This window comes from Oryctolagus cuniculus, chromosome 7 (genome assembly GCF_051225735.1).
Source record: "Oryctolagus cuniculus isolate XC-2025 breed Fujian yellow rabbit chromosome 7, ASM5122573v1, whole genome shotgun sequence".
Taxonomy (NCBI): Eukaryota; Metazoa; Chordata; class Mammalia; order Lagomorpha; family Leporidae; genus Oryctolagus; species Oryctolagus cuniculus.
Genome location: NC_142873.1, coordinates 22,399,471 through 22,426,002, shown reverse-complemented (window position 1 = coordinate 22,426,002; position 26,532 = coordinate 22,399,471). Strand labels below are relative to the sequence as shown.

General features: G+C 51.4%; 1 protein-coding gene and 1 long non-coding RNA gene across 13 annotated transcripts in view; both read right to left on the bottom strand.

Moving 5' to 3' along the window:
* Window positions 1-3,674: 3,674 nt before the first annotated feature.
* LOC149125366 (uncharacterized) lies at window positions 3,675-6,857 on the bottom strand. Of its 3 annotated transcripts, XR_016210392.1 has the most exons (4): window positions 5,922-6,857; window positions 4,893-4,943; window positions 4,345-4,472; window positions 3,675-3,889 (listed from the first exon to the last, which is right to left on the bottom strand). It is a non-coding gene; the product is annotated as an uncharacterized LOC149125366 (long non-coding RNA). The 3 variants fall into 3 exon arrangements; XR_016210391.1 differs by lacking the exon at window positions 4,345-4,472; XR_016210393.1 differs by lacking the exon at window positions 4,893-4,943.
* A 682-nt stretch (window positions 6,858-7,539) lies between these two features.
* PRKAG2 (protein kinase AMP-activated non-catalytic subunit gamma 2) overlaps window positions 7,540-26,532 on the bottom strand; it is a 312,250-nt gene continuing 293,257 nt past the window's right edge. For all 10 annotated transcript variants that reach the window (XM_051857058.3, XM_051857059.3, XM_070077300.2 and 7 more), the window contains 9 exons: window positions 26,374-26,432; window positions 24,052-24,097; window positions 22,043-22,097; window positions 20,874-21,000; window positions 17,918-18,083; window positions 17,563-17,600; window positions 15,781-15,927; window positions 11,583-11,676; window positions 7,540-8,677 (listed from right to left, as the gene is read on the bottom strand). In XM_051857058.3, the coding sequence (XP_051713018.1) occupies window positions 8,646-8,677; window positions 11,583-11,676; window positions 15,781-15,927; window positions 17,563-17,600; window positions 17,918-18,083; window positions 20,874-21,000; window positions 22,043-22,097; window positions 24,052-24,097; window positions 26,374-26,432 (764 nt within the window). In that variant the 3' untranslated portion in view covers window positions 7,540-8,645. The remainder of the gene's footprint in view (window positions 8,678-11,582; window positions 11,677-15,780; window positions 15,928-17,562; window positions 17,601-17,917; window positions 18,084-20,873; window positions 21,001-22,042; window positions 22,098-24,051; window positions 24,098-26,373; window positions 26,433-26,532) is intronic.

The following is a 26,532-nucleotide window of genomic DNA, read 5'->3' as shown; positions in this document are numbered from 1 at the left end:
CGAGTGCTTGAGCCATCATTGTTGCCTCCAGGGCCTGCACCAGCAGGAAGCTGGTGTGAAGAGCCAGAGCCAGGCCTTGAACCCGGGCACTTGGGTATGAGATGCAGGCATCTTAACTGCTAGACCAAATGCCCACTCCTCCACTCCTTTATTAAAAGATTTATTTATTTGAAAGTCAGAGTTACACAGAGACAGAGAGACAGAGAGAGACAGAGAGAGAGAGAGAGAGGTCTTCCATACTGGTTCACTCCCCAGATGGCCACAATGGCCAGAGCTGAGCCTATCTGTAGCCAGGAGCCAGGAGCTTCCTTCCTCCAGGTCTCCCACATGGGTTCAGGGGCCCAAGGATCTGGCCATCTTCTATTGTTTTCCCAGGCCATGGCAGAGAGTGGATCGGAAGTAGAGCAGCCGGGAATCAAAGCGGCGCCCAAATGGGATGCCGGCACTGCAGGCGGCGGCTTTACTTGCTATGCCACAGTGCTGGCCCCTCCATTCTTTTTTAAAAAGCAACTAGCGGGTCGGGAAAAAGCAATAATCAAGGCTGTGACCTCTGCTCTCCCAGCAGCAAGTCCACGTACAACTCAGGCATGAGGTCAGCGAGCGTCTCCCGAGCCCATACACACAGCATCTGTAAGCCTCCACTCCCTGCCGAAGTCTGCCGGACACTGGGGTCCGCATTTTACGGATCTGGAAGTTGCGTCTCAGAGTCCAGGAACTTGTTGCAAGGCCCGAGACGTAGGGCGTGGAGGACTCGGGTACTGCCCCCACGCACCGCCTCTGACTCAGGTGCAGAGCCCAGAGCCCTCACCCCCACTGTGCCCTGTAGCCTCAGAGACAGGCAAACGGAAGAAGCGTTTTGTGACAGAAACAGGGCCTCCAGCATTTTCTTTTCTTTTCTTTTCTTTCTTCCTTCCTTCCTTCCTTTCTTTCTTTCTTTCTTTCTTGGACAGGCAGAGTTAGATAGTGAGAGAGAGAGAGAGACAGAGAGAAAGGTCTTCCTTCCGTTGGTTCACCCCCCAAATGGCCGCTACAGCCAGTGCGCTGTGCCGATCTGAAGCCAGGAGCCAGGTGCTTCTCCTGGTCTCCCATGGGGTGCAGGGCCCAAGCACTTGGGCCATCCTCCACTGCCTTCCCGGGCCACAGCAGAGAGCTGGACTGGAAGAGGAGCAGCCGGGAAAGAATCCGGTGCCCCGACTGGGACTAGAACCCTGTGTGCTGGCGCCTTAGGAGGAGGATTAGCCTAGTGAGCTGCAGCGCAGGCCGATTAAGCATTTTTAAAAGAGACTACAAAGTGACAGATTCTGCTTCCTTTGTTGTCAATCAAAAATAATACAAAAATTTTGCTCCCAAGTACAAATCTCTTTTATTTCCCTCCGGGGAGCTAGCATGGGACAGGCCTCCAGGGGAGTGATGGGCTCCCAGTGGTGGGAGATGAGGGGCTCCCCATTCAGCACCTGAGGTGCCTGTCATTTCTTCCTAGTTTTGATTTCTCTGTTATTAAGTTCTGGGGCCAGCGCTGTGGCAGAGTAGGTTAATCCTCCGCTTGCACCGCCAGCATCCCATATGGGCTCTGGTTCGAGTCCCAGCTGCTCCTCTTTCAATCCAACTCTCTGCTGATGGCCAGGGTCAGCAGTGGAAGGTGGCCCATTGGGTCCCCTGTGTCTGCGTGGGAAGCCTGGAGGAGGCTCCTGGCTCCTGGCTTAGGATCGGCGCAGCTCGGCCATTGCGGCCATTTGGGGAGTGAACCAGCGGATGGAAGACCTCTCAGTCTGTCTCTCCCTCTCACTGTCTGTAACTCTGCCTCTCAAATAAATAAATCTTAAAAAAAGATTTAAGTTCTGATCTCACTTAATATCCAAAAAAAGTGAAAATATAAAATTTATAGTGGAGAAAAAAAATCAGTAAAATAGATTGTGAAGAGAAACATTCAGCTGTATTAACTTCCTGGCTGCCGGCTGCTGTAACGAAGTTTCACCACCCAGAGGCTCCAGACACAGAAATGTATTCCCTCACTGATCTGCAGGGAAGGCGGTCTGAAATCAACGTGTCAGCTGGGCCGCATTCCCTTGGAAGCTCCAGGGAAGGATCTGTTCTGTGCTTTTCTCTGCCCCTCCCCCCTTTTTTAAATTAAGATTTACATATGTATTTGAAGGCAAAGTTACAGAGAGACTGGGGAAGAGAGACAGAGAGAGTAGGGGAGGGATAGGCAGAGAAGTCTTCCATCCTTGGGTTCACTCCCCAACTGACTGCAACAGCTGGGGCTGGGCCCGGCTGAAGCCAGGAGCCAAGAACTCCATCTGGGTCTCCCACATGGGTGCAGGGGCCCAGGGACTCGGGCCATCTTCCACTGCTTTCCCAGGCACATTAGCAGGGAGCTGGATGGGAAGTGGAGCGGCTGGGACTTGAACCAGTGCTCATAGGGGATGCTGGCGTCGCAGGATGGCGGCCTGCCCCACTGCGCCACAGAACCGGCCCTTCCGTGTTCCCTGGGCTTCTGGTGTTGCAATCAGCTTTGGCATTTCTTGGCTTGCAGCTACTCCATTCTAATCTCTGCCCCAAGTTGGCACCTGGCCTCCTCCGTGTGAGTCTGCATCGACGTCCCTCTTGCAGGAGCAGAGGTCATATCGCACTAGGACCCGCCCTCTTGTCCTCATCTTAACTCAGTTATATCTGCAACCACCCAGTTTCCAAATAGGGTCACATCCACAGTTACAGGGCGGGGGCTCCGATGTATCTTTCGGTGGGGGGAGGGCACAAGTCCACCTGCAATAGCGGTTAGGAATCGGCCTAAGTCCGTTGGATTCGGAATTAGATAGGAATGAATTAGGTCAAACTGGTTAACATTTTGGGATGAATTAATGCTACCCCACAGGGGCCAGTGCTGTGACAAGTGAGTTAAGCGGCTGCTTGCTGCTGGCATCCCATACGGGAGGGCTGGTTCAAGGCCCGGCTGCTCCGCTTGGGATCCAGCCCCCTGCTAATGTGCCTGGGAAGGCAGCAGATGACGGCCCAAGCTCTTAGACCCCTGTAGCCACGTGGGATGGAGCTCTTGGCTCTCCACTTGGACTTGGCCCAGCCCTGGCTGCTGCAGGCATTTGGGGAGTGAACCAACAGGAGGAAGCTCTCCCTCCCCATCTCTCTCTCTCTCTCTCTCTCTCTCTGTGTCTTACCATCTAAATGCCCAGCCTTTCCAATGAAATAGATAAGTTAACAAATAGTCTTAATAAAAAGAGCACCTCCCCACATTGTGCAAGGATTTAAAAGGATGATGTGGATAAAGCACCCCCGACCCCTATTTCTCGCCACCCGTCAATGGTTGTCTTATAGTAGCCATTATTAAGAATCTGTGGCCAAAACTCAACTCCTCAGGGAGAGAGGGGGCTCTGGCCTCCCGCTGAGGCCCGGGAACAGCCCAGCAATGCGAGCAAAGACCCCCGCACAGCCTCTCCCGTGGCTCTGCTTCCTGCCGCCTTTCCTGCTCTCCCCAACCCCCACTAGAACGCGAGCCTGGAGCACGGGTTTGTTATGCTCCTCTGTGTGCCTCCTTCCCCGGCTTGTAGCAGGTGTTCAAGGAATGAACTCCTCTGGATGCGTGGAGCCAGGGGACACATGGCCATTCTCCTGGGCACGGTTCAGAAGTCAAGGAGACCACCTGCCTGACACTTTTTTTTTAAGATTTATTTATTCATTTGAAAAAGTTACAGAAAGAGAGAGAGAGGGAGAGATAGAGGTCTTCCATCCACTGGTTCACTCCCCAGTTGGCAGCAACGGCCCGAACCATGCTGATCTGAAGCTGGAAGCCAGGAGCTTCTTCCGGGTCTCCCACGTGGGTGCAGGGGTAAAAGGACTTGGGCCATCTTCTACTGCTTTCCCAGGCCATAGCAGAGAGCTGGATCGGAAGTGGAGCAGTCAGGTCTCGAACTAGCACCCATAAGGGATGCTGGCACTGCAGGCTGCGGCTTTACCCGCTTATGCCACAGCGCTGGCCCTACTGTCTGATACTTTTGATTATGACTTATCCCAAGGGTTCCAGGGGCTGTGAGGATACTTGGCTCATTTTAGTTTTTTTCGACATTTTATTTGAAGGCAGACATGCACGGGGCGGGGTGGGGGGGAGAAGGGAGAGCGAGCAAGCAAGCGAGCGAGAGAGGTATCTGAGTTATCACGTGCTGCCTCCCAGGACACAAATGAGTGGGAATCTGGAATTGGAAGCAGAGCGTGGACTTGAACCCAGGTCCTCCTGTGTGTGATGCAGGCAGCCTAAGCAGCCGCCTTAAGCACTGTGTAGAAGGCTCGCCCTTGCTCCCTGCTCCCGGGTGCCGACAGACTAAGAAGTGCACTCACTGGATCCTCGCTCCTTTTTCAGAGGCGAGGAGCTATCTTTACGTTCGCGTCTTTCCTCTCTCTCCCTCTCCCCGTCCCTGGAGCCAGACCTGTGTTTTTCTCTGAGCATGCATTCATGTTCCTTTGTTCTAAAAAGACAAGTGTTTGGTCTCACAGTTAACGATCCGCACACCCCACACGAGGGTACCTGGCTTGGAGTCCCAGCTCCCGACTCCGGCTTCCCAGTGACGCAAGCTCTGGGAGGCAGCCGTGGTGACTCTAGGACTTGGGGTCCTGCCACCCACCTGGGAGACCTGGATGGGGTTCTCTGACCCAGCCCAGCTCTGACCGTGCTGGCATTTGGGGAGGGAAGCCGCAGAGGTGAACTGTTTCTCTGTGGTCCCTGTCCCTCTCTCTGTGTCTCGTGGGACAAGGAAGGGGCGCTCCCCTCACGCACGGCTCCCTTGTGTCGTGCTCAGTGTGCACACTAAGCCCCTCGGGATCTGTAGGCGATACTCCATGTCATGTGGCACCTATCAGCTAAACCAGCAAGAGAGAGGGAAACCCACCAGCCCCATGGCGCGGGGAGATGTCCTGGTCTTTAGCCAACACTGATGGAGCTGGGGAGAGAGGCAGAGAGGACGCTGTTACCTTCCCCGGGGGACTCGGGGGCTCCGTGTGCTAGAGTTCACGAGGGGCTCTTCCGTCCGTGTACATACAGTGCACACGCTACACGTGTGCGAGCCCTCTCGGCCACTTTCCACGGACGCCAGGCTAAGTCAGCGATTGCCCGACAGTTTCCGGGTCCCCTCCCGCAGCACTAAGCAGCGAACCTTCCCCCTGCCCGGGAGAGGTCGGGGCCGTGCAGAGTTTTCTCGGGGAGCACTGAGGGAGCGCCTCTGCCCGCACAGGGGGAGTCATCGGAGCTGCTGGGGTTCACCTGGGCCCCGAAGAGGTCCCGTGGTGGAAACCGCAGCCCCTCACTCACGCCCTGAGCGCGTGCTGACCCCTGGGCAAGCAGGACTGCGGGCGCTCAGGACAGGGTGCCCATGGTGGCGTGACTGGTTTGCAGGAGCAGACAGGCCGGAGCCAGCACTCTGGCTTTTCAGAGTGACAACCAGCACTGCCTTTTTTTTTTTTTTTTTTTTTTTTTTTTGCATTTAAATGCAATTTTATTTACTTGAAAGGCAGAGCAACAGGCACACACAGATCTCTCCACCTCCTCACAATAGCCGGGCCGGCCAGGTCAAAGCCGGGAGCCAGGGACTCCAGCCGGGTCTCCAAACTCCCACGCTTGCTGTGTGGCGTCCCTTTGAAAAGGCATCCTAAAATCGCAGCATTTCTGACGAAACTGACTCACAGCATGAGCCCTCAAACGTGTCCCTCCAACACACAGCCCTGAATGTGAATTTAACCGACCCTCGGATCACTTCTCAGAACCTCCACAGCCCTCACTGTGCCTGACTGGCGACAATGGCCCCTCAGAGCGGCCCTTCCGGGTTTCCCAGCCCCGTCACCCCCAAGTCAGCTGCGGCGCCCACGCCGGGCGGTCCCTGGGCTGCTTCCCTGACCGTCTGACCCCACCGACAGACGCGCACCTCATCTCAACAGCGTCAGACGGCTTCGAGGCCCGAGAGCAGGTGATCTGTAAGCACAAGTTTATTCGGCTCAGGATTCTTGAGGCCGTGAAGGCCAGGATCACAGCACCGTTGTCGGCTGTCGTGGGCCTCGCACTGCATCCTGGGAAGCCCGAGACCAGCGTCTGCTGCCCAGAGCCTCGCGCGGCATCCTGGGAAGCCCGACGGCAGCGCCGGCGTCCTGACTGCCCTGCTTCAAGTGCCGTCTCCCCTCATTCCACAGAAAGCATGGAGAAGCCCATTACCATAACCACGTGGCCCGGCACAAGCGCTCACCCTCAGCCAGAAGGAGAAAGGGCCGTTGTTAGCGCGTCCACGGACAAGCGAGGGCGGCTCCGCAGCCGGGCCACACCTGCAGGCCACGCAAACATCTGCTCCAGGCCTTGGTGCGCCGGGCAGGTGTGCAGGATGCAGGCTCTGATGAAGTGTGGGTAAGGCAGACCTCGAACCTGGCCTCATGGGAACAGAAACTAGTACATCCCTCTGTGGCCCCCAAAGTGTTACGTGGGGCAGAGATACAGGCCATGCCTTAACCTGTATATAGTCACTGCCATCCACACAAGGGGCTTCGACAAGCTCATAGAACACAGAATTGAGATGTTTATTTTCGTTCAAAAATATGTTAAGATCCATGTTTGTTTTTTCCCCGTGACATGGATTTCCCATGAATTTTGTGCAGAGTCTTTATGAGTGGCCTGGGAATGCATCGGCATGTGACGGAATGGGGCAGGGAGAGGCCGGGAGGCCCTGGAGTTTCAGAATTGTGCTGTTAGCAGCTCTGCGACTTTTCCTTTTTCTCCAAATACTGTCTTCAGTTTCAGTGACAATCACTGCTGTGCATATACCCTTTCTCGCCTACTTCTTACAGCAAATACAAAAATGGAGAGCACCAGAGTCTGTGTGGCAGGTTTCAATGTTAGCTTTTAGTGTTTAAAGGCAGAGCGATCGTCCATCCACTGGTTCACTCTTAATGCCCGCTGGGGCTGCCCCAGACGGAAGCCAGCAACCTGAAGCCTGGAACTGCATCCTGGCCTCCCACGTGGGTGGCAGTGCCTCAGGTACCTGGGCCCTCATCTGCCTCCCAGGACGCAGTAGCAGGGAGCTGGATCAGAAGTAGACGTGGGACTAACCCCAACAGAGAATGCAGGCATCCCAAGTGTTATCTTAACCCGCAGTGTCCCAACACTGGCCCCAAATATATTCATCTTTAATACTGGAGAGATTTGCAGTCTATGAATTAAGAAAGAGACAAGAATTCATATGCTCCTTTATTCAGGGAGAAAACAGTGAAGTGGAAAACTGGATGTAAAATTGAATCTTCCTTGCACTGGTTCTTTCTCCAAATGCCTGCGACACCAGGCTGGGCTGAGTCAAAGGCAGGAGCCAGGAACTCCATCCTTGCCTCCCTTGTTGGGTGGCAGGGGCCCAAGGGCTTGGGCCATCATCTGCTGCCTCCCCAGGCACATCGCAGGGAGCTGGATCAGAAAGGTGGAACAGCTGGGATTCCACCAGGCACTCTGCTATCAGATGTGGGTGTGCTGTGAACTATATGGCATTTTAAAGAACTTCTTTAACAAAGTGGTAGATAGTAGGATTTATTTTAGTTTTTCAATCTGAAAAAAACAAACAAAAAAACAAAAGAACCCAGCTGTCCTCATATATATATATATGTATATATACACAGTGTCAACATTTTCAGAGCACTTGTATTTAGGAAGGTCTCTCTTCAACCATAACAGTACTGGATGTGCCACGATAAAATTCACAAACAATCGCATCAGCAGCCATACACACATCATGATTTTACATTTCAATACACGAGAAAAAAAATAGACATCTCCCTGGCACTTGGTTGCCTCCTGACCACAGCCCGATTCCACACATACTTTTAGAAACCTCAGCTTTTGAAACCCAACAGTGCTTGTTTTACAAGTCATATCCTTTTCCGATCCAAACTTAAATAAAGGGAAATTCGCCATCGTAAAATAACAACCAGGACTTTATTTGTGGATGTGGTGAAATTTGCCCACCAAAAGCTGTGTAAAAAATTGCATGGAAGTAAAAATAAATAAAGCTGTTGCCAAGCAGCCTGGTTTACACGGTAGCTCCGGACAAAACGCTTACAAGTGTCACTGACGGTTTGATAGTAATTATTTATACTGGAATCACATCTTTGCAACAAATCTAATGAGAACAAGCCGACTTGGGGCAGAGGTTCTGAGGCTTGCACGCTCAAACTCGGCCGCGGCTCCGGGCGCTCTGCGGCAGGTGGGCGGGCGGGCAGCAGCGATGACCTGTGGCCGGGCTCGGACATAAGGCACTGGGATCTGACTGTGCCGGACACTCACCTTATGTCGCGTCACCTGGCTCCTACCAGTGAACTCTTTGAAATGAAAAATAACAACAACTTCAGGACGCAGTGCACTTTAATGAAATACAGCATTTAAAACCCTTCAGACGGACGTCTGGGCACAGTCTCCTAATGCGAGCCTGAATCCTCAAGCACATAAAATCTTTTTTTTTTAAATTTTTAATGCTTACATCACTGGAAAAAATACTCATCGCTAAACCCTGATATACATTCTTGGCCGTTTACTCTTCTATTGCAGCCAGTGTTCACGAGGCAAGACGTGACCCAGAAACTTTGTTCAAGTTCTCCTGTGAGGGCGTCCGCATTCACGGGGCTCATTCCGTCTCTGTCTCCTTCTGTTTGGCACCTGTCAGTGGACGGAAAGCGAAGCGTTTCAGAGCGCAGGCCAACAGCAGGGCGCTCTCCGCTGGAGGTCTGCACCTGCGCCCAGCGTGCCTTAGCTCCCTCCCCCCACCGGCCCTCACCGATGCTTTCATCTGCATGGTATCTTGTAATTCTATGTCTGTCAGATTTAATATGGAAAAAAGTGTTCCTTTCACGAAACAGTCGTGTGTGCACGTCAGGGTGAAGGCGCAGAGCATGTCACTTGTGCACACCCAGTTATAAAAGCGTACAAAGTGGCAGCACCACCTATCTGGGCGGGCTGTTCTCATCAGAGCACTTTCTCTATTTTCACACCAGGCACTGGACTTCTGAAAGAAGGAACCCCCAGCAGAGTGAGAGGCTAAAAACACCGCTCGGGCACAGGTGCATCTGACGGTCTAACAATGAATGATGGCTGAAAACCTTATGAAAAACAGTGTCCTTTACAAAAACGACCACCATCTCATCAGAACTCCTTTTTCCAGGGCATCGCTGGGAATTGTTTTGGCTTATTTCACTGCTCAATCTTGTCTGTTTAATTGGCACCGAAGTTGCACATATGTACGGGATGCCAGGTGATGCTGTGATACACGGATACACTGCACGTTAGGCAGGCCTATCTAACTCAAGCATTTATTTATTTTTATTGTGGTGAATACATTCAAAATCTTCTCTTCTGGCCTTCTGCAGCGTACACAGCACGCTGCTGTGGGCCGATGGCCTCCACGGGGAACTGTGGCCCTGGCCGCTGATAGGAAGTCCTGCACGGGAGTGGGCGCTGCCTCCAAGCGCCTTCTGCTGGTTGGCCCAGGAGCACTGGCCTGGTGGAGCTGTCCTGGGTCGAATGTCTCACCGCGCACACATCAAACGCTTTCATTCCCGCTTTTGGTTGCCTCTCCTAGAGTCTTTGGAGGGGCTTGGGCCAGCGTCACTCAGCTCCTTCTATGGCTGAAGAAACTGGGGCTAAATGGGGTAAAGGAATCCGCTCCATTCGGCCGGCTCTCGGGTGGGGCAGGCAGGACTTGCACTAACGGTGCTGGCTCCCACGCGTGCACCGGCCTGCTGGCTCCCGCTCCTTCTGACAGGGGCATTCCCCGACTTCTCCTCCCAGGGTGCGCTCGCCCCGCAGTTGTCAGGGGGCACAGGACACTTCCCTCAGCCCCGAGTGTTAAACACACAGTGTTGCAAGGAATCCCGGGTCGGCTACTCCTTTCTTTTAGACATAACTCCTACAGCAAGCTATATTTCAATTTCCAGATGTGAGATACACTTCCTCCCTGCACTGGCAGGGCTAGGAGAAGCAGTGTTGGCTTCGAATTTGAAAATATCCAATCAGGATGGAGATTTCGACTTACCCAGCCCTATCTTCTCATTCTTATGCTCTGAGGCAAGGAGGCATGGGGCGGGGGGCACTCTCTTGCCTGGTTTACTCTGTCTGCAATGAGCATGTCCAAAGGGCCGCAGACAGCTGCAATGCATCCGGCCCTGAGCCTTGGTGGGGCGGCACCTGGAAAGGGGTCTCTGAAGGCGCATAGGTATGAGCTGGCGCCCGGGGCTGTGGGGATGAGCTGGAGTGCCCCAGGCCGTGGGAATGAACTGGAGCGCCTGGGGCTGTGGGGATGAGCTGGCGCCAGGGGCAGAGGCCTTTCCCTGTCTGGGCAGGGCTGCTCCAGGAGAGTTACAGAAAAGCGATCCTGGGACGCGGTTGCGCTTCCTTTGCTCAGGGCTGTTTGTGGGATGCCGCCGCTGCCCAAGACAGCTGTGTTGTTCATTTTCAATGCTGTACAGCAGTCCACTGAATGAACAAACCCCCCTGTATCCACCCTTCCTCTCAAAGGCACTGGGACCGCCTCCGGTTTTAGCTTTGCACACCCTGTGATGAACAGCCTTACGTGATTATAAAGGCCATTGTGAGGCTCAGGTCCCTAACGCTGGCTGACGCCTGAAAAGGGCCGTGCCACACCCCAGGCGTGGGTCTGACCCAGCAGATGTAAGCGGGGGTGGGTCCCAAATGGACATTTCACACAGCTGCAGGCGAGCCGAGGAGCGCCCGTGAGACCACTGCTCCACGGCAGGCCCTGGCCTTTTCGCGCAGTGAGCACCAGGAGACGGCGGGGTGGGAGGCGGCCCTTCAGGGTGCATGTGTTTAGGTTACAGACGAACTGTGCCCTTAGCTGAGTGCGCTGCACTTCTGAATGAAAGAAAATCGATAACTGGCGTGCACACATCACTTACTGTGTAACTCCTGAGGGTTCAGAGAGCAAGCTCCTGCCAGAGGCGGGGCTGGGGAGCAGAGCAGTGGGAAGAGTGGAGGGGGGGAACGGGGGCTGCTGGTTTACCCCCCGAAGCCCCCTCCTACCACTGAATGCAGGGGACAAGAGGAGGGCCTGTGCTGCCTCCCTCTGCGCTCCTCCTGACTGGGACCCGAGAGCTTGCTGGCCTCAGTCTGGCCATCCGGTCGCTAACGTCACCTCCACAGAGCATCAGCGAAGCGAAGTGTTCGTGTGCTGTTTTATCTACTCCAGACGTCTGTGAATTGTTTTTAAGGGGAAGATGGAGGTTTCAACCGTTAGGACCCAAAACACTTCCCTTTGGGTTTTTTCGTTACTAGCTCTCAGAATAAAGCAGAACTGAACTTTTAATGGAGACGGTTCTGAGGAATACGGCACCGGGTCCTGGATTATTTAGGCACTGCGGGGCGCCAGCAGGCTGCTTCACCGCGACCCCGCTCTGTGTAGACGGTTCTCATCTGACAGACACTGCACTTCAAAGCAGAGGAGGAGGAGGAAACGGGTCACAGGGCGACGCGCACGTGCTCGCGCGCGCACACACACACACATACACACACAGGCGCGCGCGCCTGTGCAGCTCCCTCCCCGCCTTTCTACCTGCTGGTGTGAGGATGAGGGCCTGCAGGATGTCGGACAGGGAGATGATCCCCACGATGCTATCCGCCTCGTTCACCACCACCAGCCGATGGACCTGGGGAGAAAGGCAGGCCGCGGGGGAGGGTTAGATGAGAAAGACCCGGTGCTCGAGGGGTTACGTCAGCTCGGAGAGGGGACGATGGGTTTCGGGGGGACACTGGACAATGAGCACACCCCACAAGGGGGAGAAGGGAGCGGGGCAGAGCTGTGTGGGAAAGCGCGGGCTGACTGGCTGCACCGTTTGTAGGAACAGCGAGCTGGCGCTGTCTTGCTCAGCGTTTGAACTTCAGGACCCTGAAGCCAAACCCAGGGCAGGGCTCTTGGATCCCTTTCCTCTCCCGCGGTGTCCGTCCTCTAGGAAGCCCATGTCTTAGCTATCCTCAGGAGGACCCACCAGACCGAAGTGAAATGGATGCTGTTTGTCCACAGTTTTCTGCGCTAACGTCTTGTACAAACGCAGGGCGCATGTGCTGAGCCGCCCCTGTGACAAGGCGCGCCCCCAGCCGGCAAGGCGAGAGCAGCGCGCCCCGCCGACTTCGCAGCGTCCCACGTGGCCCGAGGCTGCCGCGTGCCAGCTGCTGGCCTCGGAGACCCTGCCTATGCACGAAACGGGGACACAGGAGATGGGAGGAGCCTACTTTTACATCTTGTCTCCAGCAATACTGTGCTGGTGATATTTCTGACAGCATAGCTTTAGATTAAAAAAAAAAGAAAAAGTGATGTAGTCATCGTCCTCCTATCCACAGATTTCTCTCAAACTTTTCTCTACTAAAATGTTTGGCTCCTCAGTGTCCTGGACAGAAGTTTATTAGCTATAATTATAAATTACAGTGATGGTTCACAGCTGGAGCAGGAACCCTTCACCTCTGCACCACAAGCATTTACTGTTAACGTTCAGGGCGGGCCTTCGGGAGGTGTGAAGTCCTGGTCAGGATGCCTGCAGCACAGCGCCTGCCTGTTTCTGCCTCCGGCTCCGACTCCGACTCCGACTCCAGGTCCTGCTAAAGCAGACCTCGAAAGCAGCAGGTGGGCTCCTGCCACCACGTGGGAGACTTGGATTGAGTTCCTGGCTCCTGACCCTGGCAGTTATGGGCATCAGGAGAGCGAACCAGTGGATGGTTCTCTCCGTCTGTCTCTCCCTCTGCCTCTCAAATAAACACCAAGCAAACATCCAGTAATGGCAAGTTGGTCACCGTTTGACTACAGAAGGTCCAACAGAATCGTCTCACCCCACGAGCTCAGCGAAGTCTACCGGAGAGAAGTGACTACCAAAAACCTGCTCTCGCCGGTCATGGCTCAGTCTACGCTTACTCACCTTCCTTGTCTGAGGGGCCTACAGGTCGGTGGTATGTTTAGGTCACAGAGGTAAACTGAGTCATTACTGATCCTGTGTACTGTTCTCCCGACAAGCTCCATTAATGTTAAAAAGTGGTTCTGATGGCCTTGCGAGGAATCATCTGTTCACATAATTATTATTATTTTTTACTTTTTTTTTTTGACAGGTAGAGTGGACAGTGAGAGAGAGAGACAGAGAGAAAGGTCTTCCTTTTCTGTTGGTTCACCCTCCAATGGCCCCCCCCCCCCCCCCCCCCCCCGCTGATCTGATGGCAGGAGCCAGGTGCTTCTCCTGGTCTCCCATGGGGTGCAGGGCCCAAGCACCTGGGCCATCCTCCACTGCACTCCCAGGCCACAGCAGAGAGCTGGCCTGGAAGAGGAGCAATTGGGACAGAATCCGGCGCCCCGATCAGGACTAGAACTCAGGGTGCCAGCGCCGCAGGCGGAGGATTAGCCTAGTGTGCTGCGGCGCCGGCCCTGGTCACATAATTCTAACGAGGACAGAGTCAAGAAGTCTACCTTAGGGGATGCTGCTTAAGGGCAACTTGCTGTCCCCAGTCCCTATTTCCTGTGACGGGAATTCCCCCGCCCCCAGGTGCACGCCCCACCCCCACCCCCGCCCTGTGGGCACCGTGGGGGAGCTCTGTCTTGTTGGCTGTGCACAGGCACCTACAGTGACACAAAGCAGCACAACGCGAGCAGGAGCAGACTCTGTCACTTAGCAAGAGATCGCGGGCGTTGTTCCACACCAACAAAACAGCCTCCTGTAACGTGATTTAAACTCGTCGTAAAGAACGCCATCCCGTCAACGTCCACTGTCCCTATAACTGTGAGGGTGGGGCCTCGCCCATTGCTGCTTACAACCTTCACCAGGCCCAGGGGTTCAAGGACATGAAGACAATGGGAAGCCAGTTAAGAGCCTTGTGAGAACATGTAGTGATGGAGGCTGTGTGCGGGTGTAGGAGGGACTTCCTGCCAAGGGCCTCGGGAAGTGGGCAGAGCCGTGGGAGCGGAAGCCAGGGTAGGGGGAGTGAGACCCTGACTGTTGCTCCCCCATTCGCGGAGGAACGACACTAGACCCTGCGCTGTTCTTTTGTCTGCTCGGCCCTTCCCGGGTTGGCTGTCGATCCCTCCACCTCCGTGGAGGGGCGGCTCCCCCTGCCACTTTCCCCACTTCTGCAGGGGAGCGGCACACCACCGGCGGGCTCTCTCGGGGGCTGCTCAGATGTTATCCGGATGTTCCTGGTGTATGTTGTCTCTCTCCTCCTTTATAGTCCTCTTCCACCAATCCCAACTCTGCTACCCACACGCCGAACACGCTGCTCTCCTCCAATCAGGAGCAAGATCAGCTCCTGCAGCTTATTGGTCGAACTGGAGGCAGCTGTGTAGAAGTTGTTTACTCCTCTCCCAGCGCCATATTGTGGGAGAGCAGATGCATAGAATAAGTCTTAATTCCAGTAATTTAGTCTAGTCCGAGTTGCTCCCCACACCCGACCACACCGTCAACAGGGGCTTTGGGGCCCTCTGGGAGCGCTGGCGCTTCACACCACTCTCCATGCAAGTCCAGGTCACCCGGTAACAGCCTGCCAACCAACCAGGTACTCCGCCTCTGGGCTTCTGCTCTGCATTTATATCATCAAACCGACTTCTCGTGAGTGAGTGTGGGCTAATTAGCGCTTGTTCCAGAAGGAACAGTCGCGCCCTTTCGTCCTAAAGAGTGCCAAGCAGGAGGACCCTCCAACTCCTAACAAGAAAGGAAGGACTTCCCATCCACGTGCATGCTCAGTGAGACAGGCCAGAAAATGACTCCTCTCGTCTTTTACGCCAGTGTTATGCCAAGTGTATCTCGAAATACTGCCGCGAGTGAAGTCAAGGGCAACGTTTACACACTCTGATTCCAGATCCTGCCCGGGACGTCCCCCACTCTTACCCTCTAATGCTCTGTTTACATGAAGAAAATCTTTGGAGAAGTGGACTAGCATCTAACGGGTGCCGGGTGCCACCAGGAACCCGCACGATGGGCTGCCCCAACAAGCTCCCCGGGGAGCAAAGTCTTTGCCGGGACGCCTCTGGGGACCCGTCAGGAGAGCAGGCGACCGCGGCCGGCTCTGCAGGCGGGGCGCTCCCACACCACTGACTAGCGTCTGAGGCAGGAAGGAGATGCTGGTGGACAGAGAACAGCACTTCCACTTAAAAAGTTTCATGTTATGGATTTAGCATTCACTTTGTTATGTATATTAGACTTTTAACTTTGAATTAATAAATTCTGCCATTAAACTTCAAGTTCCTGGGACAACTTTTGCCTTCTCAAGTACATTTAAAAATGAAAAACAACAACTTGAGAGGCAGAGAGAGAGAGAGAGCGAGCGCGCACGAGCATATGTGCGCAAGCACGTGCTCCCATCTGCTGGTCCACTCCCCAGATGCCGGCAACAGTCAGAGCTGGGCCTGGCCAAAGCCCTGCTGTGTCCCCCGTGGGGAGCAGGGACCCAAGGACTGCAGCCATCGCTGCTGCCTCCTAGAGGTCTGTGCCAGCAGAGAGCTGCGGTCAGAAGCCGGAGCTGGGAGCTGAGCCAGGCACTCTGATGGGGCAAGCTGGTAGGCCAGACGCCTGCCCTCAGCTACCCATGTTTTAAGCCATAAAACTGTCTCACTAGCATGTGCGATTCAACTGTGGCATCGGGACTTCTGACCGAACCTGGACGCTCCCTCGCTGGGCCTTCAAGTGAGCCCCAGCTCCCCGGGCACCACTTGCCGCTTCGTTCTTGCAGGGTAACTGGGGTGGGGTCGGGGTGGCAGGCAGGCACCTGCGAAGCTGCCTCACCTCGGCTCTTACTATTCTGTCCACAATGGTCTCCAGTGTTTCCAGCTTATTGCACTTCACGACACCTTCAAAATACTGCGAGCGGTGCTGCAGGGCCTGGGTCACTGTGATATCTAGGTTATTGTACGTTTTTTCAGCAGCAAGATTCTGTAAGAAAGCCACAGAAGAGATCACACCCTTTCATTTCAAGTCATTCAACTCAATTAATGAGCAAAAGTCGCAAGTTTAAGGCCAGCTGACTTTTAGAAACTCTAGTGTCTGTCTTAGTTTGGTAGCACCATACATCAAAGTTCTCCTTCCAGCTTACAACACGCCATCAGCACTGTTACTGCCTCATCGTGCCGCGCATAATTAAAGCCCCCACATTACAAGGTGTACCTTAATTAGGAAGCAATGCTGCTACATTCTGACTGCATATCCTGCCAGAGACTCTTCCCCACTCTTACACTAATGCTCCACACTATGCAGGAGTAGAATCTTTGGCGAGGTGAACTAGCGTCTGCAAAGGGTGACAAGTGCACAGGGCCAGGGAACCACAGTGATGGGCTTGCTCCGCCAGCTCCCCAGGGAACCGAGTTGTTTCTGGGGAGCCTCTGGGGGAGCCATGAGGATACAGCGTCATCATGGCAGAGGAACAGTCCTATCGATCCGAACGGCTTCTCAGGGCTCTGATGAATTCACAGGGTCCCGCTCAACCGGAATCCCACTGAGCATAGTCTTTGGTGTCTATTTTTTTTTTTTTTTGACAGGCAGAGTGGACAGTGAGAGAGAGAGAGACAGAGAGAAAGGTCTTCCTTTGCCGTTGGTTCACCCTCCAATGGCCGCCGCGGCCGGTGCGCTGCGGCCGGCGCACCGCGCCGATCCGATGGCAGGAGCCAGGAGCCAGGTGCTTATCCTGGTTTCCCATGGGGTGCAGGGCCCAAGCACTTGGGCCATCCTCCTCTGCACTCCCTGGCCACAGCAGAGAGCTGGTCTGGAAGAGGGGCAACCGGGACAGAATCCGGCGCCCCGACCGGGACTAGAACCCAGGGTGCCTGCACCACAGGCGGAGGATTAGCCTAGTGAGCCGCGGCGCCGGCAACTTGGTGTCTATTATGAACAGAACAGGATGGACGGAAGGGCTGAGACAGCGCAAGAGAGTACTGACCGTGAGGTCAGCGCTGTGGCAGCAGGCGGGCCCGCGTCTGGGGCCATCAGAACCTCGGTGCCCATAGAGAGTGTGAAACTCCCCGGACGCACATTCACGAATGAAGGGGGGGCGGGAGGGAGGGCATCAGATGCAAAGACACGGCGTCAACAACAACCCCGGCACGTTGGAATGAGGGACTCAAACATGCGCCCTCACGGAACTCTACTGAACACGTAACTTTAGTAACATGCGTGCTGTCTTCTTCAGCGCGGTAGGTAGTCAGCGGGCAATGGGGTAAATTCCACAGGGGACCGACCACTGATGGGTGCACCAGCGCACGCCAGCCGGCAAAATAGAGAGCAACTTCCACACAGAAACGTCACGGCTTACAACACACGCACATGTGGTGACGGACAAAACACACTGGAAGATGGAGAATTTTAAGATGCTACTAATTTACAAATCACTGATAAACCAAAGAATATTACAGTACAATTACTATGAGGAATCCTCAGAACTCTGATAGGATCCCAATATCAGAACAGTTAGCAGTTATTAGAGAAGGAACGAGAAGCAAGCATGAAAACAGACGAAATGAGTATATTTTAAAATGCATCCTGGACAACAGGTTTTAAAAAATTAAAAATACTTACAATTACATCAAATTTGGAATAAATATCTACAACTTTTCCTAAAAATGAAAATACGTGTTAGAAATACATCTTAGAGACAAAAAATAACTCATTTAAACAGTCCTAACTGGCTGATTACTAGGGATTCAGCGCTGACAAACAGACGGGCTGTTCTTAAACGGCTAGGGAATCGGGTCTTAATGGAAATTTGACAGTTTAAAATCCTCATCGTCCCGAGCGCTCCTGGGAGCCGTGTATGCACCATCTCTAAGCCTTCCCTCTGCCCTTAGCTGCCGTGCTGGTCCTTTCACAGCAGGGCTACCCCAACAAGCCCACCAGCTGCGCCCGTCCCACTGGCAAGGTCAGACGCACGAACCTGACTCATCCACCACAGGCAGGGCCGATATTCGTCTCTCCACAAATATGTTCAAGGCTTTGATGATAGGAGTGTCTGGGTATATGAAGGCAATGTTGTGGTACGTTCCTATTCCCAGCTCATCCAGGTTCTGCTTCATGAAGGCAGGCTTTGGCATATCAGACATCTAGGCAGGAAGACAAACGCACATGTTCTAGCACCAAAACACACCTTTCTCATGCTCAAATGTGCAGTTCAATGAAAAACTATGTCCGACAAATTAGTCTTTTCTAACAATCTACCGGGATGTCTGAATTAATACAAGAAAGTTACATGTAAGAATTGTATCTTTTGCTCAAACCAGTTTGCATAGCTATACCTCTGCTTATAGCTAACTGCTTAGTGAAACACAGCCAAGGAGCAACATGCTAACACGCCTTCTTTCCACTCTCTGAGAAAGCAGATAGAAGAAGGGAGCCAACAGGTCTATCTGCAAGAATCAGACCTGCGAGCCGCCGGGAGTGCGATCCTTCCTTCTGCACACTCACCCGCAGCTCCTGGCCCTGGCCGCAGCATTCAGTAGCACTTACTAAGAACGCACAGGTTGCCAGACCCGCAGCAACAACCCATGGGGCTGCTGAGCGCCGCCCGGCCAGCCCTCACTCCATCCCACCTCCACACCCGGGATTCTCCTCGGAGGACTCCGATCGCTGTCTACCAGGAACAAAGAACAAGCCAACGGAACAAGTATAAAGGAACCTTTCAAAAGTAACTTTCCTTTTCAGGGCTCTTTTAAAGGAGGAGGGATAAGTCAGAAGAGAGAATCTAGGATCGTGTTTGACTATAACAAAATAAGGTCTACTGTTTCAAAATCCACCTTTTATAAAGGGTATAGTCGATTCCATCCTCCTGGTGTACCTTATAATTATCAGGAAAAGATGAACAATTAGAAGAAACAAAATGTTCAAGTCAAAGAGTTCATCAATATTCAAATCATGAGAATCCTAGAAATTTAGAGAAAAAAAAAAAAAGACCTATTAGGTCATCTAGTCCATCTCCATACAGGATAATTCCCTGTTCTATACTGGAGGCTTAGGCTAGCTTTCAGTGTCTTGAAAGGTAATGCTACCTTTTCTCAGAAGTGATCTCCTAACTCAGTCACAACCAGGCTCGGAAATGTATTTGTTTAGATTCTATATTTTTATCTGAAAACCTGTGGTGGAATATTCTAGCAGCATGGTTCTAATTACCACACTGGCCCAAATGGAAGGCGATACCAGGCAAGGGCAACCCCCTCTCCTTTTTAAGGACGAGAAGGACCTCAAGCAGCTTTGCAAAGGCCAGTCTCAAACTTTTACTTCCTCTTGTGCGGAACACCAATGGTCTGGCTTGGGAGTTAGAGCCGGCAGGGTCTGACACCTACCGCTTCCTGTCTGTGTGACTCTGGTGTGTTTTGAGCCAGGCCCTCGCCTCGCGTGCACTAGGTGATACAAATGCCTGCCTCCCAGGGCTGGTGGGTGGGGGCGAGCATCAGAGGGTAAGGCGGTGGCTGCAGAACCAGAAGGCTTGACTTGGATGTTGGCACTCCCACTTACCAGACACAGAACCTTGGCAAAGTCACTAACCTAACTAGTGGTACCAACTACACAGGGGATTCACGAGAACACCAACCTGACAGGGCAGCAGCAAGGATTTCTCAGTGAAAACTGCGTTGAGGACAATGCTGGACAGAGCAGTCAGTGCTCACGGCTGACTTGACATTCTTCCTCTAGATGAGCGAGTCCATGCCCTCACTTGCCCCCTCCCTTCCTGCCAAACCTCATACGCTAAGGCTGCTGCATCCCAGACGCAAAGTCTGGTAAACAATCCTGATACAAGCCTCATTCTTTTCTCCTAGGCTGCCCATTTATTGGACATTCTGGTTTTTTCTTTGCGGGGAGGGGTGGGAGGCAGAAATTACTCTTCTTATTTTCTTAGCATTTATTTAACCACAAAGAGTGTTATTCGCTCTATAAGCTGTGAAATGCAGGACTGGTGTGATCACAAACGGTGCCTCTCTCAGTGCTAAGCCCTGTGCTTCTGTCAGCAAGAGCGGCCTTCGAGGGCTGCTCCCAGGGCGGAAGCCTACCTCTCAAAGGAGGTAAGACTACAGAGCTATTTTAGTTCCTTCCGTGAAGCTGTGGAGGCGAAAATGGAAAGCTAATTTGAAGCTGAATTTTAATATCTGTCACATTCTTTAAAAAAAATGACTCTTCTTCAAATTACCTCTTTTGAACCATTAATGCCTCCTACTGAGTCTATTACACCGATCACTCAGAACCTCAACTTCAGTGCATGTAATTAAAAGGCAAACACAAAAGCCCTCTTGCAAAAACTCCCCCTTCCATCTGTGCCTTTCCAATATGGTCTACCACTGAGGCTCTACGTTTTGCATGGTTATGAACCGGCTCATTTCAAAAACGGCTGAGAACCTGCAGATCATAGGGGTCATAGGGGCCTAATTTGGACCAACATGGTAGGCTCTTGCCAACGTGTTATGTGCTGGGGGTTATTCTATTGTTTCAGTAATAAGACAATCTTGGGGACAGTATTTTTAGAACATGTTTCTAAAACCATGACACCAATAAACACATCATAAAATAATTTTTGCTCTAAACACGGGCTCCATTTTTCTTGTACACCAGTCCTTAAGCAGACTACCTTGCAAACGGCTTCATTTCCCATTCATATGTCACATGATAAAGGGCTTGAATTTAAGCAGAAAATTCCAAGAGTTTTTCTTGCTCTGGTCCTTGCACTGAAAGGTGACTGTTTTTGAACTAGAATCAACTTTGCGAATGTACAATTCAAACAGCAGTGAGTTAAAGAAACTGAAGTCACAACCAGCAATTTCTTCTATGCAGAGTAACAGGAGCCAATTTACTTGCATGTCACAGCAAAAGCAGCTATGTCTTTAGAAACGCTGAAAACTACTTACAAAAAGCTGGAGGAACTTGAGGATTCTTTTGTGGGTAAGTATATAAAGTGCATTCCCACTGATAGGGTCAATAACTGGCAATCTGTGGATTTTATTTTTGATCAACGAATATACAGCATCGAAGAGGCTGTGGGAAAAGCCATCAAAGGTGTTAGGAGGCTTTAAAAGCAACGTCAGGAAACTTCGGGCCACCCCTGCCGTGGAGCGTTGGAGCGTGTCCGTGTCTGTGTATCACAACAGAAGGCTGAGCGACTGAAGAGTGTTCTGGGAGACTTAAATGGGAGATCTCAGGAAATTTCCGTTTTTTTTTTTTTTTTTTTTTTTTTTTTTACAATTTGTTAATACATCTGAAAGACAAGTGTAAACTAACAATCTTTAGAGAGCAGTCTTTTAAATTAGTGCGCTCAGAGGTTTTATTTGAAAGAAGCCAAACCTAAGCCCTTAGGAAAGCCGGCACTGGGGAGCTCAGGCGCGGTGAGGGCCGCAGCCAGGGCCTGGCTCGGGGAGCAGTGATTCCTGCTCTGGCCCTGGCTGGCCCAGCCCGCAGATTTAATACAGCAGGCCCTGCCCCGCTGTGCCGGCAACAAGAAGGCTGGGCGGGTGTATCTCGTTAAGACTTGGAAATAAGATAATACAAATAAATATTTAACTTTTTCTCTAGTGTGGGCTTGAGTTTTTAAGACGCATTTAATCAAACGCTTAAATGTGTCACAGCCATCCCGCATGGCCTGGATCAGAAACGACAGCCGGGAAGAAGACAGCAGAGAAGCAGCCCCACCTGCCAAGCCCCTGGGCCCCGTGTCTGAGACGCTTGTTTTGAACATCAGTGCGGATCAGGATCACTGGCGGAGCTGCTTACACGTGTATGCCTGGGCACTGCTCTGATGGAAAAGGCTGGGGGTAGGGCCCAGGAATCTGTGATTTTAACAAGATCCCTAGGCTGGTTCTGCTCCAGGTCATCTGCTCAGGGTGACCACCTGCCCAGCCTACCATCAGTCTTCGGGCCCAGCAGTGGCCCCGAATGTGCTGAACTCAGTATGCGGAATTCAGGAGGCTGGCCCCACCTAGATGGAACCCGTTTGTTTGTTTGTTTGTTTCCATCTACCTATCGTGGTGATAAAACAAACAAATCTGAATGTTTTCAAAGGAAAAAAAAAACACAAGTTTACCTTGCATCTGGAGATATATTCACTAAAGGCTTAAATGTTTCTTGTAAATAAAGCTCTGTATTTGTAGAAAGAAAACATGCAGTTAGTAACGTATCTGTTTGCAATTACTATATAAATTCAAATCTTTCAGTTTACAGATGACAATTAAAAATCCAAATCAAAAGAATTTAATCTACCCCCAGCCTTGTGTTAATTTCAGTTACTGCTATTTTACCCAACTTCCAAAGTGTTTCTTGGGATGTTGCCTCTGAAGGACAATTAAATACCTAAAACACAATTTGACGGTAGACGTTTATAAAATCAGAAGCAAACCCCAAGCAGTCTGGTCAGAGAGCAGCACCGGCGGAGGCCGCCAGCGCGCTGTCGGGTTAACATCGCCCCCAGGAAACGAGGCATTGGTGAAGTTACTTAGGACCATTTTCATTTGACAAACTTTGCTCTGAAAGGTTGTTAAGCTGTATTTTCCCCAACTAATGCCCAAAGCCCACTGCATCTTGGGAGTCCTTGCAGCATACGGTAATTTTCTTTGCAAAGCTGTCGACTAGGTTTCTGATGAGAAGGCGCTCAAGACCACCGTGGCACTACTGCTCCCGAACACCGCGCCACGCAGCGCCGCGATGCACCGAAACGTAAGCCGAGCCCTCACAGTACTGGGGCAGGAGAATCTCCTGGTGCTAAGTTACGCAACCGCTTCATAATGAGGCTGCGTGGCTTCCATGTTCACCCAGTTAGTTTAGCTTGCCTTGATAAAGCCATAACAAATCAAACATGAGGCCTTGAAACTTCCCAATCATACGGAATTACAAAGGCCCACAGAGCTTGTTAGAGGGCTGTGAAGGCTGCTCCAATTTCAGAGCCAGCAACCAGGGTTGCTTGTGTCACGCATACTATGGGAGCTGCAAAGCCAGGTCCTTGAGATGGAACCTGGAGCTTTCTGAGCCTCTGTGTGTGTGTGTGTGTGTGTGTGTAATCTGGAGTTTTTTTTGTGTGTGTGTGTGTGTAATCTGGAGCTTCCTGACACTGTGTGTGTGTGTGTCTGTGTGCAATCTGGAGCTGTGTGTGTGTGTGTGTAATCTGAAGCTTCCTGTGTGTGTGTGTGTGTGTGTGTAATCTGAAGCTTCCTGTGTGTGTGTGTGTAATCTGAAGCTTTCTGTGTGTGTGTGTGTGTGTGTGTGTAATCTGGAGCTTTCTCTGTGTGTGTGTGTGTGTGTGTGTGTGTGTAATGTGGAGCTCCCTGACCCTGTGTGTGTGTGCGCCCCTGCTTTTCTAGAGGCTTTTCCTTGAACCCCCTACTAAGGTTCCTCTGGGTCAGTCTGTCTGGGTCCTCAGAGCGGCTCTGTTCTTAGGCCCCCCAGCCCCATAGCCGCCGTGATGAGTCTCATTCAGACCAACAATTTCCCAATCGTGAAACGAGGATTCTACAAATGGCTCCACCGCAGAAAAGGGTACCAGGACTGTAAAGAGTGGATTTTAATGGGTCAAACAAAGCAGTCTTGAAGTTATTTCCATGTGCTCTGGTCCAAGTCACCTAGTTGAAGGTTCACCTGTTCTCAGGTTGCTCCATAATTAAGTCTCAGTAAGAAGAGATACTTGCTTTTGTTTGAAGTTAGGCCTGCCTTTGGCACATTGTCTATACATAGGTGAAATTCGGAAGTAACCCTTCCTAGTGAATGTGGCTCCATGTGGTTGGGAAGGTGGTGTGTGTGTGTGTGTGTGTGTGTGTGTGTGTGTGTATGTGTGTGTGTGAGTGAAAAGCAGCGTGGGCTTGGGTCCAGTGTACTCCACTGTCTCGTCCCAGCCTCACACATGGCCTTGCACGCTCTAAATGTGGATGGGATTTAAAGCAGTAGGGCTTACTTTCAGAATTAATACAGAAAGAAGTAGAATGTTTTAATTAACATTTTATTATCCAGCAGAGAATGGATCTGTGGCATTCCAACAGAATTTACACACTAAGTATAGCATTTCCCCCTGAAATGAAAGGATCTTTAACAGCCGGTAGTGCTTACCCCTCCAAGTTTCAATCTTATGCTCCTCTAATTCATATATCTGTACCTGCAAATGGGAAAAAGTCCTATTTACAAATGTGAACATGTACAACACAGGCATAAATAATACTGGGAAAAAGGAAATAAAACACATCTTTCATAATGGCATTTCTGTTCATAATTAGAAAATGAGGGGAAATACAGAGGAAAAAAAAGTGTCCTAAAGTGTTCCAAAAAACCGAGCTGTATACTGGCTCTCAGCAATTCTGAGTTACTAAGCTACAGCTGAGATTTGTTGGATGGGTTTGGCTTCATTTTATCAAAATTTAAAAATCGCGCTTTGTGTAGTCTGAAAGCAGGGATACAACCATGATGAAGAGAAGCTGGTATTCACGGCCACTGGGCAGTATTCACGAAATCAGGCATGGAAAATAAATGCAAAATATTTACAAAGTCTTTGGTACAACTTCCTTCTCAGTGTATGTCTTATGAGGAAACTCATTTTTGTATTTTACATAGGAACTTAATTATTGGACAATACTGACCATGACATGTAACACATATTAACTGGATTTACTCGACACCTTGTAGATACTAATGCTAGCTAAATAAACACAGTGTACGATTCTGTTCTTTCCCACCCTTGTACACAAACAGACCCATGGCCAAGCAGGAAGAACGACACCATCACAGTGACAGGAGGAGGGAAGAAGCAGTTTCCCATCAATGTCTAAGAGGAGAGCTGGACAGTGTGCCAGGGCCTTCCACCGCTACCCTCAGCCAGGAGCAATCTCTTCTAACCGGCACAAAGATGTCCAAACTGAAGTTCTTCAACTTTAAAATTTACTTATTTAAAACCACAAAGTAGACTTTTAGAAAAGATTTACTTTATTTGAAAGGCAGAGAGTCAGAGATCTTCCATGTGCTGGGTCACTCTTCAAATGGCCATGACAGCCACGTCTGGGCCAGCCTGAAGTCAGGAGCCAGGAACTTCATCCTGCTCTCCCGCACAGAAGCAGCATTTGGCTACCTTCCACTGCCTTTCCAGGTGCATCAGCAGGAAGCTGGATCAGAAGTGAAGCAGCTAGGACTTGACCCAGAACCCCAGTGGGATGCCAGTGTTGCAGCTGGCAACTTAAACCACTGTGCCACAACACGAGCCCCGATATAATTCCTGTTTTAAAACTGCTTGGTGTGGAGGATGGCCCAAGTACTTGGGCCCTGCACCCCATGGGAGACCAGGATAAGTACCTGGCTCTTGCCATCGGATCAGCGCAGTGCACTGGCCACAGCATGCCAGCCGCGGCGGCCATTGGAGGGTGAACCAACGGCAAAGGAAGACCTTTCTCTGTCTCTCTCTCTGTCCACTCTGCCTATCAAAAAAAAAAAAAAACAAAAAACAAAAACCTGTTTGGTGAGGCTGGCGCTGTGGTGTAGTGGGTAAGGCCACCGCCTGCAGTGCCAGCATCCCATAGGGGTGCCTGTTCAAGTCCTGGCTGCTCCACTTCTGATCCAGCTCTCTGCTATGGCCTGGCAAAGCAGTAGAAAATGGCTCAAGTCCTCGGGCTCCTGCACCCGTGTGGGAGACCTTGAAGGAGCTCCCGGCTTCTAGCTTCAAATCGGTGCAGTTCCGGCCGTTGCACCCATCTGGAGAGTGAATCAGCGGAGGGAAGACCTCTCTCTCTCTCTCTGTGCCTCTCCTCTCTCTGTGTAACTCTTTCAAATAAAAAATAACTCTTAAAAAAAAAAAAAAACTGCTGGGTGACTACATCAAGCTCTACTCAAACTGACAGGTCTGCAAAGATAAAGCCCTAGGCCACCTTATCTCAAGAGCGAGGCCACTGCTGGGTCAACCACCTTGTGAGAGTTGGCGGGGGCAGGGCCTCCCGTTCAAAGTCCCATGCAGAATGTCAACCCTGCAACATTCCCATAATACTGCAGAGATCAAACAGAGGGAAGTCAGCCAAACGTCCAGAACATCTACGTAGTGAACAACTACACAGAGTCCTGCTCCCCCACAGCATTCTGAGAGAGGAACAAAGAAGCTGTGACCCTTCGTTCTTCCTACAGATACTTTCTTCATGCACAAACATATCACGTACAGTGAAGCTAGCCGTTCACTAGGCCTAGTAGTTGTACAGCGAAGTTCTCTGCACTTTACATGTACTTGGACAATCAACCATCACCACCACCAACCTGAATCAAGAAAGGAAAAGGTACCCACAGAATATCTTCACACACACACACACACACACACACACACACACACACACATCCCTACACACATAACACACACAGATGGCTGCAATTACCAAAATACTAATAAGGGTTGATGCCACTTACCATAGGTGATTTATAGTATCTATGTAGTATATTTATGAAATCTGTGATTGTTAGCATTCCTGGAAGAAACAATTCTATATTAAAAATAAAGCAAGAAAATATTAAAAAAAACTTCAATGACAAATCTGAAATGTTTACTACAGAAGCTTGTAAAATATA